General features: G+C 42.5%; 1 protein-coding gene across 1 annotated transcript in view; it reads right to left on the reverse strand.

The window, feature by feature from the left end:
- The window catches only part of LOC137419107 (testin), a 65440-nt gene that overhangs the window by 29742 nt on the left and 18461 nt on the right, over positions 1–17237 (reverse strand). Inside the window, exon 3 of the mRNA XM_078769912.1 lies at positions 14772–15141. Coding sequence (XP_078626038.1) covers positions 14772–15141 — 370 coding nt within the window. The remainder of the gene's footprint in view (positions 1–14771; positions 15142–17237) is intronic.

Consider the following 17237-nt stretch of genomic DNA (forward strand, 5'->3'; position numbering starts at 1 on the left):
TACCCATTCCAGGTTCGAATCCCATTCCCAGTGTTTGTTTTGTCTGTTTACCCATTCCAGGTTCGAATCCCATTCCCAGTGTTTGTTTTGTCTGTTTACCCATTCCAGGTTCGAATCCCATTTCCAATGTTGGTTTGTCTGTTTACCCATTCCAGGTTCGAATCCCATTCCCAGTGTTGTTTTGTCTGTTTACCCATTCCAGGTTCGAATCCCATTTCCAATGTTGGTTTGTCTGTTTACCCATTCCAGGTTCGAATCCCATTTCCAGTGTTGGTTTGTCTGTTTACCCATTCCAGGTTCGAATCCCATTCCCAGTGTTGTTTTGTCTGTTTACCCATTCCAGGTTCGAATCCCATTCCCAGTGTTGGTTTGTCTGTTTACCCATTCCAAGTTCGAATCCCATTCCCAGTGTTGTTTTGTCTGTTTACCCATTCCAGGTTCGAATCCCATTACCAGTGTTGGATTGTCTGTTTACCCATTCCAGGTTCGAATCCCATTCCCAGTGTTGGATTGTCTGTTTACCCATTCCAGGTTCGAATCCCATTTCAGGTTCGAATCCCATTTCAGGTTCGAATCCCATTACCAGTGTTGGATTGTCTGTTTGCCCATTCCAGGTTCGAATCCCATTCCCAGTGTTGTTTTGTCTGTTTACCCATTCCAGGTTCGAATCCCATTCCCAGTGTTGGATTGTCTGTTTACCCATTCCAGGTTCGAATCCCATTCCCAGTGTTATTTTGTCTGTTTACCCATTCCAGGTTCGAATCCCATTCCCAGTGTTGTTTTGTCTGTTTACCCATTCCAGGTTCGAATCCCATTTCAGGTTCGAATCCCATTTCAGGTTCGAATCCCATTACCAGTGTTGGATTGTCTGTTTACCCATTCCAGGTTCGAATCCCATTCCCAGTGTTGTTTTGTCTGTTTACCCATTCCAGGTTTGAATCCCATTCCCAGTGTTGGATTGTCTGTTTACCCATTCCAGGTTCGAATCCCATTTCAGGTTCGAATCCCATTTCAGGTTCGAATCCCATTACCAGTGTTGGATTGTCTGTTTACCCATTCCAGGTTCGAATCCCATTCCCAGTGTTGTTTTGTCTGTTTACCCATTCCAGGTTCGAATCCCATTCCCAGTGTTGTTTTGTCTGTTTACCCATTCCAGGTTCGAATCCCATTTCAGGTTCGAATCCCATTTCAGGTTCGAATCCCATTACCAGTGTTGGATTGTCTGTTTACCCATTCCAGGTTCGAATCCCATTCCCAGTGTTGTTTTGTCTGTTTACCCATTCCAGGTTTGAATCCCATTCCCAGTGTTGGATTGTCTGTTTACCCATTCCAGGTTCGAATCCCATTTCAGGTTCGAATCCCATTTCAGGTTCGAATCCCATTACCAGTGTTGGATTGTCTGTTTACCCATTCCAGGTTCGAATCCCATTCCCAGTGTTGGATTGTCTGTTTACCCATTCCAGGTTCGAATCCCATTCCCAGTGTTATTTTGTCTGTTTACCCATTCCAGGTTCGAATCCCATTCCCAGTGTTGTTTTGTCTGTTTACCCATTCCAGGTTCGAATCCCATTTCAGGTTCGAATCCCATTTCAGGTTCGAATCCCATTACCAGTGTTGGATTGTCTGTTTACCCATTCCAGGTTCGAATCCCATTTCCAATGTTGTTTTGTCTGTTTACCCATTCCAGGTTCGAATCCCATTACCAGTGTTGTTTTGTCTGTTTACCCATTCCAGGTTCGAATCCCATTCCCAGTGTTGGATTGTCTGTTTACCCATTCCAGGTTCGAATCCCATTCCCAGTGTTGGATTGTCTGTTTACCCATTCCAGGTTCGAATCCCATTCCCAGTGTTATTTTGTCTGTTTACCCATTCCAGGTTCGAATCCCATTCCCAGTGTTGGATTGTCTGTTTACCCATTCCAGGTTCGAATCCCATTTCAGGTTCGAATCCCATTACCAGTGTTGGATTGTCTGTTTACCCATTCCAGGTTCGAATCCCATTCCCAGTGTTGTTTTGTCTGTTTACCCATTCCAGGTTCGAATCCCATTCCCAGTGTTGGATTGTCTGTTTACCCATTCCAGGTTCGAATCCCATTCCCAGTGTTGGATTGTCTGTTTACCCATTCCAGGTTCGAATCCCATTCCCAGTGTTATTTTGTCTGTTTACCCATTCCAGGTTCGAATCCCATTCCCAGTGTTGTTTTGTCTGTTTACCCATTCCAGGTTCGAATCCCATTCCCAGTGTTGGATTGTCTGTTTACCCATTCCAGGTTCGAATCCCATTTCAGGTTCGAATCCCATTTCAGGTTCGAATCCCATTACCAGTGTTGGATTGTCTGTTTACCCATTCCAGGTTCGAATCCCATTACCAGTGTTATTTTGTCTGTTTACCCATTCCAGGTTCGAATCCCATTCCCAGTGTTGTTTTGTCTGTTTACCCATTCCAGGTTCGAATCCCATTACCCGTGTTGGATTGTCTGTTTACCCATTCCAGGTTCGAATCCCATTCCCAGTGTTGTTTTGTCTGTTTACCCATTCCAGGTTCGAATCCCATTCCCAGTGTTGTTTTGTCTGTTTACCCATTCCAGGTTCGAATCCCATTCCCAGTGTTGGTTTGTCTGTTTACCCATTCCAGGTTCGAATCCCATTCCCAGTGTTGGATTGTCTGTTTACCCATTCCAGGTTCGAATCCCATTCCCAGTGTTGTTTTGTCTGTTTACCCATTCCAGGTTCGAATCCCATTCCCAGTGTTGTTTTGTCTGTTTACCCATTCCAGGTTCGAATCCCATTCCCAGTGTTGGATTGTCTGTTTACCCATTCCAGGTTCGAATCCCATTTCCAGTGTTATTTTGTCTGTTTACCCATTCCAGGTTCGAATCCCATTCCCAGTGTTGTTTTGTCTGTTTACCCATTCCAGGTTCGAATCCCATTCCCAGTGTTGGATTGTCTCTTTACCCATTCCAGGTTCGAATCCCATTTCAGGTTCGAATCCCATTTCAGGTTCGAATCCCATTACCAGTGTTGGATTGTCTGTTTACCCATTCCAGGTTCGAATCCCATTCCCAGTGTTGTTTTGTCTGTTTACCCATTCCGGGTTCGAATCCCATTACCAGTGTTGGATTGTCTGTTTACCCATTCCAGGTTCGAATCCCATTCCCAGTGTTGTTTTGTCTGTTTACCCATTCCAGGTTCGAATCCCATTTCAGGTTCGAATCCCATTCCCAGTGTTGTTTTGTCTGTTTACCCATTCCAGGTTCGAATCCCATTACCCGTGTTGGATTGTCTGTTTACCCATTCCACGTTCGAATCCCATTCCCAGTGTTGTTTTGTCTGTTTACCCATTCCAGGTTCGAATCCCATTCCCAGTGTTGGATTGTCTGTTTACTCATTCCAGGTTCGAATCCCATTCCCAGTGTTGGATTGTCTGTTTACCCATTCCAGGTTCGAATCCCATTCCCAGTGTTGGATTGTGTGTTTACCCATTCCAGGTTCGAATCCCATTCCCAGTGTTGGTTTGTCTGTTTACCCATTTCAGGTTCGAATCCCATTTCCAGTGTTATTTTGTCTGTTTACCCATTCCAGGTTCGAATCCCATTCCCAGTGTTGGATTGTCTGTTTACCCATTCCAGGTTCGAATCCCATTCCCAGTGTTGTTTTGTCTGTTTACCCATTCCAGGTTCGAATCCCATTTCCAGTGTTATTTTGTCTGTTTACCCATTCCAGGTTCGAATCCCATTCCCAGTGTTGGATTGTCTGTTTACCCATTCCAGGTTCGAATCCCATTCCCAGTGTTGTTTTGTCTGTTTACCCATTCCAGGTTCGAATCCCATTCCCAGTGTTGGATTGTCTGTTTACCCATTCCAGGTTCGAATCCCATTCCCAGTGTTGTTTTGTCTGTTTACCCATTCCAGGTTCGAATCCCATTCCCAGTGTTGGTTTGTCTGTTTACCCATTTCAGGTTCGAATCCCATTCCCAGTGTTGTTTTGTCTGTTTACCCATTCCAGGTTCGAATCCCATTCCCAGTGTTGGATTGTCTGTTTACCCATTCCAGGTTCGAATCCCATTTCCAGTGTTGTTTTGTCTGTTTACCCATTCCAGGTTCGAATCCCATTCCCAGTGTTGGATTGTCTGTTTACCCATTCCAGGTTCGAATCCCATTTCCAGTGTTGTTTTGTCTGTTTACCCATTTCAGGTTCGAATCCCATTCCCAGTGTTGTTTTGTCTGTTTACCCATTCCAGGTTCGAATCCCATTCCCAGTGTTGGATTGTCTGTTTACCCATTCCAGGTTCGAATCCCATTCCCAGTGTTGGATTGTCTATTTACCCATTCCAGGTTCGAATCCCATTTCCAGTGTTATTTTGCCTGTTTACCCATTCCAGGTTCGAATCCCATTCCTAGTGTTATTTTGTCTGTTTACCCATTCCAGGTTCGAATCCCATTTCCAGTGTTGTTTTGTCTGTTTACCCATTTCAGGTTCGAATCCCATTCCCAGTGTTGTTTTGTCTGTTTACCCATTCCAGGTTCGAATCCCATTCCCAGTGTTGGATTGTCTGTTTACCCATTCCAGGTTCGAATCCCATTCCCAGTGTTGGATTGTCTATTTACCCATTCCAGGTTCGAATCCCATTTCCAGTGTTATTTTGCCTGTTTACCCATTCCAGGTTCGAATCCCATTTCCAGTGTTATTTTGTCTGTTTACCCATTCCAGGTTCGAATCCCATTTCCAGTGTTATTTTGTCTGTTTACCCATTCCAGGTTCGAATCCCATTCCCAGTGTTGTTTTGTCTGTTTACCCATTCCAGGTTCGAATCCCATTTCCAGTGTTATTTTGTCTGTTTACCCATTCCAGGTTCGAATCCCATTCCCAGTGTTGGATTGTCTGTTTACCCATTCCAGGTTCGAATCCCATTCCCAGTGTTGTTTTGTCTGTTTACCCATTCCAGGTTCGAATCCCATTCCCAGTGTTGTTTTGTCTGTTTACCCATTCCAGGTTCGAATCCCATTCCCAGTGTTGTTTTGTCTGTTTACCCATTCCAGGTTCGAATCCCATTCCTAGTGTTGTTTTGTCTGTTTACCCATTCCAGGTTCGAATCCCATTTCCAGTGTTATTTTGTCTGTTTACCCATTCCAGGTTCGAATCCCATTTCCAGTGTTGGATTGTCTGTTTACCCATTCCAGGTTCGAATCCCATTCCCAGTGTTGTTTTGTCTGTTTACCCATTCCAGGTTCGAATCCCATTCCCAGTGTTGTTTTGTCTGTTTACCCATTCCAGGTTCGAATCCCATTTCCAGTGTTATTTTGTCTGTTTACCCATTCCAGGTTCGAATCCCATTCCCAGTGTTGGATTGTCTGTTTACCCATTCCAGGTTCGAATCCCATTCCCAGTGTTGTTTTGTCTGTTTACCCATTCCAGGTTTGAATCCCATTCCCAGTGTTGTTTTGTCTGTTTACCCATTCCAGGTTCGAATCCCATTCCCAGTGTTGTTTTGTCTGTTTTCCCATTCCAGGTTCGAATCCCATTCCCAGTGTTGGATTGTCTGTTTACCCATTCCAGGTTTGAATCCCATTCCCAGTGTTGTTTTGTCTGTTTACCCATTCCAGGTTCGAATCCCATTCCCAGTGTTGTTTTGTCTGTTTACCCATTCCAGGTTCGAATCCCATTACCAGTGTTGGATTGTCTGTTTACCCATTCAATGTTCGAATCCCATTCCCAGTGTTGTTTTGTCTGTTTACCCATTCAATGTTCGAATCCCATTCCCAGTGTTGTTTTGTCTGTTTACCCATTCCAGGTTTGAATCCCATTCCCAGTGTTGTTTTGTCTGTTTACCCATTCCAGGTTCGAATCCCATTCCCAGTGTTTGTTTTGTCTGTTTACCCATTCCAGGTTCGAATCCCATTCCCAGTGTTTGTTTTGTCTGTTTACCCATTCCAGGTTCGAATCCCATTTCCAATGTTGGTTTGTCTGTTTACCCATTCCAGGTTCGAATCCCATTCCCAGTGTTGTTTTGTCTGTTTACCCATTCCAGGTTCGAATCCCATTTCCAATGTTGGTTTGTCTGTTTACCCATTCCAGGTTCGAATCCCATTTCCAGTGTTGGTTTGTCTGTTTACCCATTCCAGGTTCGAATCCCATTCCCAGTGTTGTTTTGTCTGTTTACCCATTCCAGGTTCGAATCCCATTCCCAGTGTTGGTTTGTCTGTTTACCCATTCCAAGTTCGAATCCCATTCCCAGTGTTGTTTTGTCTGTTTACCCATTCCAGGTTCGAATCCCATTCCCAGTGTTGGTTTGTCTGTTTACCTATTCCAGGTTCGAATCCCATTACCAGTGTTGTTTTGTCTGTTTACCCATTCCAGGTTCGAATCCCATTCCCAGTGTTGTTTTGTCTGTTTACCCATTCCAGGTTCGAATCCCATTCCCAGTGTTGGTTTGTCTGTTTACCCATTCCAGGTTCGAATCCCATTCCCAGTGTTGGTTTGTCTGTTTACCCATTCCAGGTTCGAATCCCATTTCCAGTGTTATTTTGTCTGTTTACCCATTCCAGGTTCGAATCCCATTACCAGTGTTGTTTTGTCTGTTTACCCATTCCAGGTTCGAATCCCATTCCCAGTGTTGTTTTGTCTGTTTACCCATTCCAGGTTCGAATCCCATTCCCAGTGTTGGTTTGTCTGTTTACCCATTCCAGGTTCGAATCCCATTTCCAGTGTTATTTTGTCTGTTCACCCATTCCAGGTTCGAATCCCATTACCAGTGTTGTTTTGTCTGTTTACCCATTCCAGGTTCGAAACCCATTCCCAGTGTTGTATTGTCTGTTTACCCATTCCAGGTTCGAAACCCATTCCCAGTGTTGTTTTGTCTGTTTACCCATTCCAGGTTCGAATCCCATTCCCAGTGTTGGTTTGTCTGTTTACCCATTCCAGGTTCGAATCCCATTCCCAGTGTTGGTTTGTCTGTTTACCCATTCCAGGTTCGAATCCCATTCCCAGTGTTGGTTTGTCTGTTTACCCATTCCAGGTTCGAATCCCATTCCCAGTGTTGGTTTGTCTGTTTACCCATTCAATGTTCGAATCCCATTCCCAGTGTTGGATTGTCTGTTTACCCATTCCAGGTTCGAATCCCATTTCCAGTGTTGGTTTGTCTGTTTACCCATTCCAGGTTCGAATCCCATTCCCAGTGTTGGTTTGTCTGTTTACCCATTCAATGTTCGAATCCCATTCCCAGTGTTGGATTGTCTGTTTACCCATTCCAGGTTCGAATCCCATTCCCAGTGTTGGTTTGTCTGTTTACCCATTCCAGGTTCGAATCCCATTCCCAGTGTTGGTTTGTCTGTTTACCCATTCAATGTTCGAATCCCATTCCCAGTGTTGGATTGTCTGTTTACCCATTCCAGGTTCGAATCCCATTCCCAGTGTTGGTTTGTCTGTTTACCCATTCAATGTTCGAATCCCATTTCCAATGTTGGTTTGTCTGTTTACCCATTCCAGGTTCGAATCCCATTTCCAATGTTGGTTTGTCTGTTTACCCATTCCAGGTTCGAATCCCATTCCCAGTGTTGGTTTATCTGTTTTCCCATTCAATGTTCGAATCCCATTCCCAGTGTTATTTTGTCTGTTTACCCATTCCAGGTTCGAATCCCATTCCCAGTGTTGGTTTATCTGTTTACCCATTCCAGGTTCGAATCCCATTCCCAGTGTTGGTTTATCTGTTTACCCATTCCAGGTTCGAATCCCATTCCCAGTGTTATTTTGTCTGTTTACCCATTCAATGTTCGAATCCCATTCCCAGTGTTGGTTTATCTGTTTACCCATTCCAGGTTCGAATCCCATTCCCAGTGTTGGTTTATCTGTTTACCCATTCCAGGTTCGAATCCCATTCCCAGTGTTGGTTTATCTGTTTACCCATTCCAGGTTCGAATCCCATTCCCAGTGTTGGTTTATCTGTTTACCCATTCCAGGTTCGAATCCCATTCCCAGTGTTATTTTGTCTGTTTACCCATTCAATGTTCGAATCCCATTCCCAGTGTTGTTTTGTCTGTTTACCCATTCCAGGTTCGAATCCCATTCCCAGTGTTGTTTTGTCTGTTTACCCATTCCAGGTTCGAATCCCATTTCCAATGTTGGTTTGTCTGTTTACCCATTCCAGGTTCGAATCCCATTCCCAGTGTTGGTTTATCTGTTTTCCCATTCAATGTTCGAATCCCATTTCCAGTGTTATTTTGTCTGTTTATCCATTTCAGGTTCGAATCCCATTTCCAGTGTTGGTTTGTCTATTTACCCATTCAATGTTCGAATCCCATTCCCAGTGTTGGTTTGTCTGTTTACCCATTCCAGGTTCGAATCCCATTCCCAGTGTTGTTTTGTCTATTTACCCATTCAATGTTCGAATCCCATTTCCAGTGTTATTTTGTCTGTTTACCCATTCCAGGTTCGAATCCCATTCCCAGTGTTGGTTTGTCTGTTTACCCATTCCAGGTTCGAATCCCATTCCCAGTGTTGGTTTATCTGTTTTCCCATTCCAGGTTCGAATCCCATTTCCAGTGTTATTTTGTCTGTTTACCCATTCCAGGTTCGATGTTCGATTCCCAATTCCAGTGTTAGTCATTTTTCGACACAAATCTTCACCAGCACGACTAGTTCTTCATTCTATCTTTAACACTGTTTGGCTACATATAATACGAGTAATACGAGTACGAGTTTCATTGTCCAGTGAACTTTCTAGAGAGGCATAAATGAGGTGATAGCAGCATTTGATGCTTATTAGCCAGCATGGGTGAACCGAAAAGCTGGGGTCAGGAATTGGTTCGTGTCTGTCTGTCTGTCTACAGATGTCAGTGTACGATCGAGGAACCACTTAATGTTCATTTAATGGTATATTTCGAGCACTGTAGAACACCAATCGGAACATGAATCAGAACACGAAACGCGAACTTGCAGTTTAGCAGTACTTTGGCTATGAAATTGGCAAAAAGTACGGAATGTTGTCCCGATCGCACATGCTAGAGAGGCGTAAGGAAATTACCCCGCACCCACGAAGTGGAAAGCAGAGTTAAGCAATTGGTTCATCTCTGTCCATGTCTTACTTCATGATCGAGGATATAAATCAAATATTATATTTTGAACACAAATCGGAACTAGAATAGGAATTAAGACCTGGACAAAATCACAGACTGGGCAAACAAGTGGTACATGTCTTTCAATCCTGACAAATCTCACACTCTTACTATGTCTCTCCAAAAAGATCGACTGGACAACCCTCCCATCTACTTTCTCAACAATCCTCTCCAAGAAGTTCTGTCGCTCAAGCTTTTGGGTCTCACTATCTGCCATGATCTTTCTTGGGAAAACCACATTTCCAGGCTGGCCTCCAAAGGCAGTCGCCGACTGGGCATCCTCCGTCGTGCGAAGTCCTTCCTCGGCACACCTGAGCTCCTCACCACATACAAAGCTTTCATCCGCAGCTCAATGGAATACTGTTCTCCCCTATGGGCCGGTGCTCCTGCCTCACACCTGGCTCGGCTTCACGCTGTTGAAACCAAAGCTTTCAGAATCATTGGAATCTCCCATGATGAAGCTATCTCCGAGGGCCTTTCACTCATTCACCGCAGACAGGTAGGTGGTCTTTCTGTCTTCTACTGACTCCTCTCCGGCCTTGCTCCCCCAGGTCTCTCTGTGCTTTGTCCCCCAAATATTCCTACAGGTCGCACAAGATCTGCCAGCAACCCTCTGATGGTTAAACTGCCGAAATCTCGGCTCTCTGCTCACCTTCCTCTTTCATTCCTCTTTTCTCCTGCCTCTGGAACAAATTCCCACACTCCCTTCAATCCCACTCCTCCCTCCAGGTTTTTAAAACAGCTGTTCACCACCATCTCTTATCTTTCCCCATCCAAAACCTTGATCTTTTCTACCCCCACTAATTCACCCCAGATCCACTTTGTTTGAAATTCCAACTTCTTTTCTGGAAGTCCTGGCAGTGGCCATATGTTTTATACCTCTCCCATCCCCCCCCCCTCCCCATGCCTCCACCCCCCAAAGCCCTCTCCCTCCCACAGATCTCTCGATGTCCCTGCTCTCAGATGTTGTGTTTGTGTTCCTCCCCCTCTCTCCCCATCTTGTCTACCGCTCCCCATGTTATATGTTTTATGTGTCGGTTTGTCTTTCTGTGTGATTAATGTTCGCTCTTTCACGAGCCTCGATCTTGTATACAAAAAAAAAAGAAAAAAAAAAGAAAAGAAAAAAAAAGACAAGTATGTCATTTTACCGTACCTTGACTCAGAATTCACCCCGTTCGCACATGCGGAGAGAGGATTGAGAGATTATTGCTACTGCCTGCCTGCCTGGCAGTCAAGCAAAATTAAAAATAATTCCTAACAGGAGATGTACTGTTCTTAAGGACATTATAAAGGACACAAACAACAGACACAAATAACTAATGTAATGTGTTAGATGGGGTGATGTAATCGACACTGCGAAAAATAGCGGCGAGAACGAAATTAATTAATTTATTCGACTTTTACAATCTTTATTTTACATATACTAGTACACCCGCTCACTACGGGAGCGGCAGGGGAGTCATGTTATTATCCTTATTATTAATGCCAATTATTATTACTTCTTATGTTACATTAAGTCATTGAAAAGATCAGCACATGCATGATATTATAACATGTTGGATCAGGTCACTTAAATCATCAGAACATGCATGACATAACATGGTAGATCACATCCTTGAAAGGATCAGACCGCACATGATATTATAACATGTTAGATCACGTCATTGAAAGGATCAGATCGTGCATGACATTATAACATGTTAGATCTGGTCAATGGAAGGATCATGCTGTGCATGACATTACAACATGTTAGATCTGGTCAATGAAAGGATCAGACCGTGCATGACATTATAACATGTTAGATCAGGTCATTGAAAGGATCAGAACATGCATGATATTATAGCATGTTAGATCACGTCAATGAAAGGATCAGACCATGCATGACATTATAACATGTTAGATCAGGTCATTGAAAGGATCAGATCGTGCATGACATTATAACATGTTCGATCAAGTCATTGAAAGGATCAGATCGTGCATGACATTATAACATGTTAGATCACGTCATTGAAAGGATCATGCTGTGCATGACATTATAACATGTTAGATCTGGTCAATGGAAGGATCATGCTGTGCATGACATTACAACATGTTAGATCTGGTCAATGAAAGGATCAGACCGTGCATGACATTATAACATGTTAGATCAGGTCATTGAAAGGATCAGAACATGCATGATATTATAGCATGTTAGATCACGTCAATGAAAGGATCAGACCGTGCATGACATTATAACATGTTAGATCAGGTCATTAAAAGGATCAGATCGTGCATGACATTATAACATGTTAGATCTGGTCAATGGAAGGATGAGACTGTGCATGACATTACAACATGTTAGATCTGGTCAATGAAAGGATCAGACCGTGCATGACATTATAACATGTTAGATCACATCATTGAAAGGATCAGATCGTGCATGACATTACAACATGTTAGATCTGGTCAATGAAAGGATCAGACCGTGCATGACATTATAACATGTTAGATCAGGTCATTGAAAGGATCACACCTTGCATGACCGTTGTGAGCTTATGTAGACTACAGTAGATCTACGATCAAGTGTGTTCGTTGAAGTGATTAGCAGACTGATGTGCAGATTCCTCCAAATCTATTTCACTTTCGTGTTTAACAGCATTATCAACTATTTAAAAAGGTAATCAAACATGTTTGTGGTTTATAATATTTTTTACTTCTGGTCGGCCGTTGCTTTCACGAAAACGGTATGATAAGCTATTTATACATGTCATCACGGCAGGAAAAACACCTTGGGGAGGTGGGATATTATTATTAGTATTAATATTGTTTTGTATAATAACATTAATAATATGCTATTACCATTAATTTTGTTATTGAAAGCGTCCTTGGAAAAACGCCATGATAAAGCTAACTTAATATGGTTATACACCTCAACACGCAACCCCATTGACGGCAATGGTGGGGAAACCCCGCTCGGGGGAGAAAACGCCTTTGGGGAGGGAGCAAATGAATGCGCTACAACCTTCATTATGTAACCCTTCGTCATCCTGTCAAGTTTGGTTGAGATTGGATAAGTAACGACGGAATGTATTGCGGTCATAAAGTCATTAGACGCCAAATTGCGTATTTTAGTACGATTGAGTTATATACTTGAAGACTGTTGAACATAAATAGTCTGTCATAATATGTCCAAAAACCTCCAATTTCAAAGTACTTCAATTTAAATTAAGGTTCAATGGAGTGGTGTATAAGGGTGGTGTTTGGGACTGCTTCTGGACTACTTCAATAGCACTAAACTTTCGGATTTAAAAAAACGGTCATTAAAATCATTATTTTATTAAAAATGAAGTAACATTGAAGTAAAATTGAAGTAACACGTGTTATCGGACTGCCACTCTGTAGTTGTTTTAGTCTACCTGTCTGACAGTCAAACAAAATTGAAAATCCTTCCAAACAGGAAACTTACTGTTTTTAGGGATGCCATAGAGGACACAAACAACAGGGACGAATAACTAATTTTATGTGTAAAATAAAGTAGTGTAAAAGACTGTGAATCAACGGCAATAAACTTCCCAAAAAAAGTTTTTTGTTTTATACAGCATTTGAACCTTTATTTTATTTAAATTGAATTATTATATGTTTGAACACTACAGAACACAAATAACCTTCTTGGAACTTTCAAAAACCTTCTATTTAGCAGTACAGCAATACCCAGTTTTATGCCATTTCGACCTACGTCAAATCCGACTTTACGCCACTCTTCTCGAGTAAATTTCAGTTCAGCGAACGTCATTATGTGCGACTTTACGTCACTCCGAAATCATAATAGGAGGACGTCCTTTCGTTGTGGATCGAACGCCAGACCCACCCATGAACGCATACCAACGAGCCAGCTGCTGATACAGGAGAAGGCGAAGTCTTTGTTCCAGGATCTTCTGAAGAAGTACCCGGAGGATAAGGACACAACCTTCGTTGCAAGCTCTGGATGGTTTGCACGCTTTAAACGGCGCTTCAGCTTGCATGACGTCAACATTCAGGGCGAAGCCGCAGCTGCCGCTAGCCGCCGAGGAATTTCCTGCCACATTGAAGAAGATCATTGAGGACGAGGGATTCTTGCCCGAGCAGATCTTCAGCGTCGATGAAACGGGCCTTTTTTGGAAGAGGATGCCCGACAGATCCTTTATCTCGAAGGAGGAGAAGACTACAAAGTCTTCTCTACAAAGAGAAGACTACAGGCTACAAAGTCGCGAAGGAGCGGCTAACGCTAATGCTTGGGGGTAATTGCACCGGCGACTTCAAGCTGAAGCCGCTCTTGGTGTATCATGCGGCGAACCCCCGGCACTTAAGTGTTTGTCTTCATTTTAAGGCATTTTTAAGGCATTACGCCTGGTTTACGTCAAAAATCGAGTTACGTCACGGCTTATGGAACCAATTAATGACGTAGGCTGGGGTATTGCTGTAATTGGAAAAATATTTTAAAAATATTTCTCATACCCTGAAGGCAGAGTAACTGAGATTTGGGTTACTTTTACATGCATTTTAGGACCATGTAGGAGGTAGTACATATTTCACTTGCAGGAAAAGAACATAAGGAGACATCAGTTTACTTTTACATTAAATACAAGGCCATTAGTAAACAGACACACCAACGCTGGAAATTGGATTTGAAACTGGAATCCCAGCATTATGAGCTGTGTGCTCAGATGGGAATACCACAAAGGTCAACCTATCTGTCCACCTCAAAAAATTAGCAAAAGGCCTAAGTTTATGTCCAGGTAAGCTTTGCGTATGGCTGGAGGACAGTTGGCTAAATAAGAGAAAAATGTATCATTTAACTGCAAAACTAGAACGGCGTTCGTTAGAGTGTATACCTCCAACAGCTTTGCGTTTTGTATCCCACTGATGGGCCATATCTGCATCCAGACCTGAACCAAAATCTAATCAGTTTGTTCTGGTCACCTACCCAACTCATCCACCAAGTTTTGTTATAATCTGTCCACAACGTTTTGAGATATCGTATACCTCCACCAAGCTTTAGGCGGAGGTATACATATACCTCCACCAAGCTTTAGTGTCCATATGTTTTATACCTTTACCACCCCCCTCCCACCTTCCCATGCCTCCTCCCCCCAAGCCCTCATCCTCCCATGGATCTTCCGTTGTCCCTGTTCTCTGCTGTTGTACTTGTGTGCTTCCCTCTCTCTCTCCCCATCTTGTCTCCCGCTCCCTTTATTGTATGTTTTGTGTGTCCGTTTTTTTTTGTGTGATTGATGTTAGCTCTTACACGAGCCTCGATCTTGTATACACCAAAAAAATAAAGAAATAAAAATAAAATAAAATCGTGTTATTTATTGTTTTTGGCCCTATCCCTTATTGGTGAAGAATCACTTTAAAACTTCTCATATCCAGATCTTCACCAAAATCCAATCAATTCATCCTTGGCACACACCTAACCTGTCCTCTAAATTTCATCCAAATTCATCCATAACCTTTTGAGATATCCTGCTCACAGGCAAAAAAAAAAAAACCAAAAAAAAAACCAGACAGGGGTGAAGCATAACCTTCCATCACCTTTGGTGGTCGAGGTAATTACAACTAAAAATGAGGAAAATAACATAAATACTGAAGTCTCACATTCCTTGTATTCATGAGGATTTCCTGGTCAAGCTTACAAATGGCTTACCATATGTTTTGTGATCCCCGATGGTACCCATTCAAAAGGCAATGGCTGTGTCTGAGTACTGGAGTCAGAAATGGATACAGTTGAAGAGGCAGTTGCAGCAACAGGAACTGTATTTGAAGTGTGATTAACAGGAGCAGAGGAAGGAGAGTCTGCTCCAGAGATAGGGCGTCTTGCATTGGAAGATGAAACTCTGTTTGATACCGAAGGTCCTGGCAACACAGCTTGCTGTTGCTGCAGACAACTTTCAATGCGGCCTGCAATGCTCAAAGTAGGCACACTGTCAAACAACCTGCCCACTTTCTGCTGCTGAAACTCCCCCAAAGGCAGGTCATGTTCCTCCGGGCCACACTTACAGTTTCTGCAAATTTTCCTGAGGAGGAGAATGGGATGGACAGAGAAGAAAAATCAGGGATGGCAGGCAGAGCCAGATCACAAGTGAGAAAAGAGTTTGCATCCTATTGTCTACTCAAGGAAGCACGTGAGGACAGAAATTCACAAGATTAAAATACAAACTAGAAAAGCATCTGAAAATGCAAAATTGACGATTTTATGCGATGCTGACCTTTGACTTTTTGACAAATTTATTAATTTGCCTTCTCCGTATTGCCATAATAAAGCTTTGGTGAAAATTTGATGACAATAGCTCAAATGGTAAAAAAAAGTTATGGCCTGGATGGACATGGACACACACAGACAGACACACACAGACAGACACAGACACACACACACAGACAGACACAGACACACACAGACAGACACACATAGACAGACACACAGACTGACAGACACAGACACACACAAACAGACAGGCAGACACACACACACACACACACACACACACACACACACACACACACACACACACACACACACACACACACACACACACACACACACACACACGATTACAAAACCCCGTATCCGACTGTGTGCGGTGGACGGGCTAATTACAAATGATAAACGATGTGACTTTATTCAACTATTCGATAATAGCAGAAACATTTCATAATACTAGTGACTGGTTGGTATGGTCATGTGCAACGAAGAACATTCTATAAAGACATGGATTGAAAATATCAAAAAAGATATGGAAAGTTTGAGTTTGTACAAAACTTATGCAATGGATAGATCCATATCGAGGAATGCCCCTAAAAAAGATGAAAATGGTCGTAAAACGTTTGTTGTTGTTGTTGTTGTTGTATTCATTAATAGTAGAGGGATATCATGGTGTGTTTATGCTGTCCATCAGTGTCCAATCCTACCAAATCAGATTGGCCTATACGTTCAATGTGGACAGCCCACATACATATCTCATTTAAGTATCTAAATGAAGTTATTCCAAGGATGTACAATGTATGTACATCCACAAAATCAGCCAATGTGGGACGCAACATGACACATGGAAGGACTATGCAGGATGATCCTTTGCAGATTTTACAAGTTTCATCATCGTGATTGACCGGGCAACTGACATTCCTCATTGCTGTGATTGCACCGAGTCAAATGTTCATCAAAACAATCTCCGCTAAAAAGTTCCCAGTATTGAATTAATTTGCAGAAAAAAAAAAAAAAAACACCTTCAGAAACCAAAACATTGCTTACAAAAACATGATCACATGATGAGTGTGCAGATGCATGCAACCTGATAAGTGATAAGGTACAGATTTGCAAGAGGGGTTCAAGTCATAAATAATGTAGACTGCGATTCAGTCTTCAAGAGCTGCACTTTAGTCTGATCATACTCTCTTTACCTTCGCAAAAGCGGAAGGTTATGTTTTGATCGCTGTGTATTTATTTGTATGTCTGTGTGTGTGTGTGTGTGTATGTTATTCGCATAACTCAAAAAGTATTCAACCGAATTGCATGAAATTTGGTGGGATGATTGGTTATTATACGGGACACATTTGATTAGATTTCTGTTTCTGGTTTTTTTCTCATTCTTTTTGGGGTTTTTTCCTCTTTCTGTCTCTGTCTCTGCCCCTGCCTCTGCTGCTGTTTCTCTTTGTTTCTCTGCTTCTCTTTCTGTTTCTGTTTTTTTTCTTTCCTTTTTACCTTCGCAAAAGCGGAAGGTTATGTTTTGATCGCTGTGTATTTATTTGTATGTCTGTGTGTGTGTGTGTATGTTATTCGCATAACTCAAAAAGTATTCAACCGAATTGCATGAAATTTGGTGGGATGATTGGTTATTATACGGGACACATTTGATTAGATTTTGGGAGCAATCGGGTCAAAGGTCAAGGTCAAGGTCACGAAAAGGTCAAAATCGTATTTTTACCTGCGGCGAAGGTATGCGCTCTACCGAGTGCCCGTTCTAGTTCTCTTTCTGTTTCTCTTTCTCTTTCTGTTTCTCTTTCTTTCTGTTTCTCCTTGTTTCAGTTTCCCTTTGTTTCTGTTTCTCTGTGTGTTACGGATTCGTCATTTCCGCCTTTGTTGTTATTATATACAGTGCATTCAGAAAGTATTCAG

The sequence above is a fragment of the Myxine glutinosa genome, chromosome 1, assembly GCF_964187855.1.
Source record: "Myxine glutinosa chromosome 1, kmMyxGlut1.1, whole genome shotgun sequence".
NCBI classification, from domain to species: Eukaryota; Metazoa; Chordata; class Myxini; order Myxiniformes; family Myxinidae; genus Myxine; species Myxine glutinosa.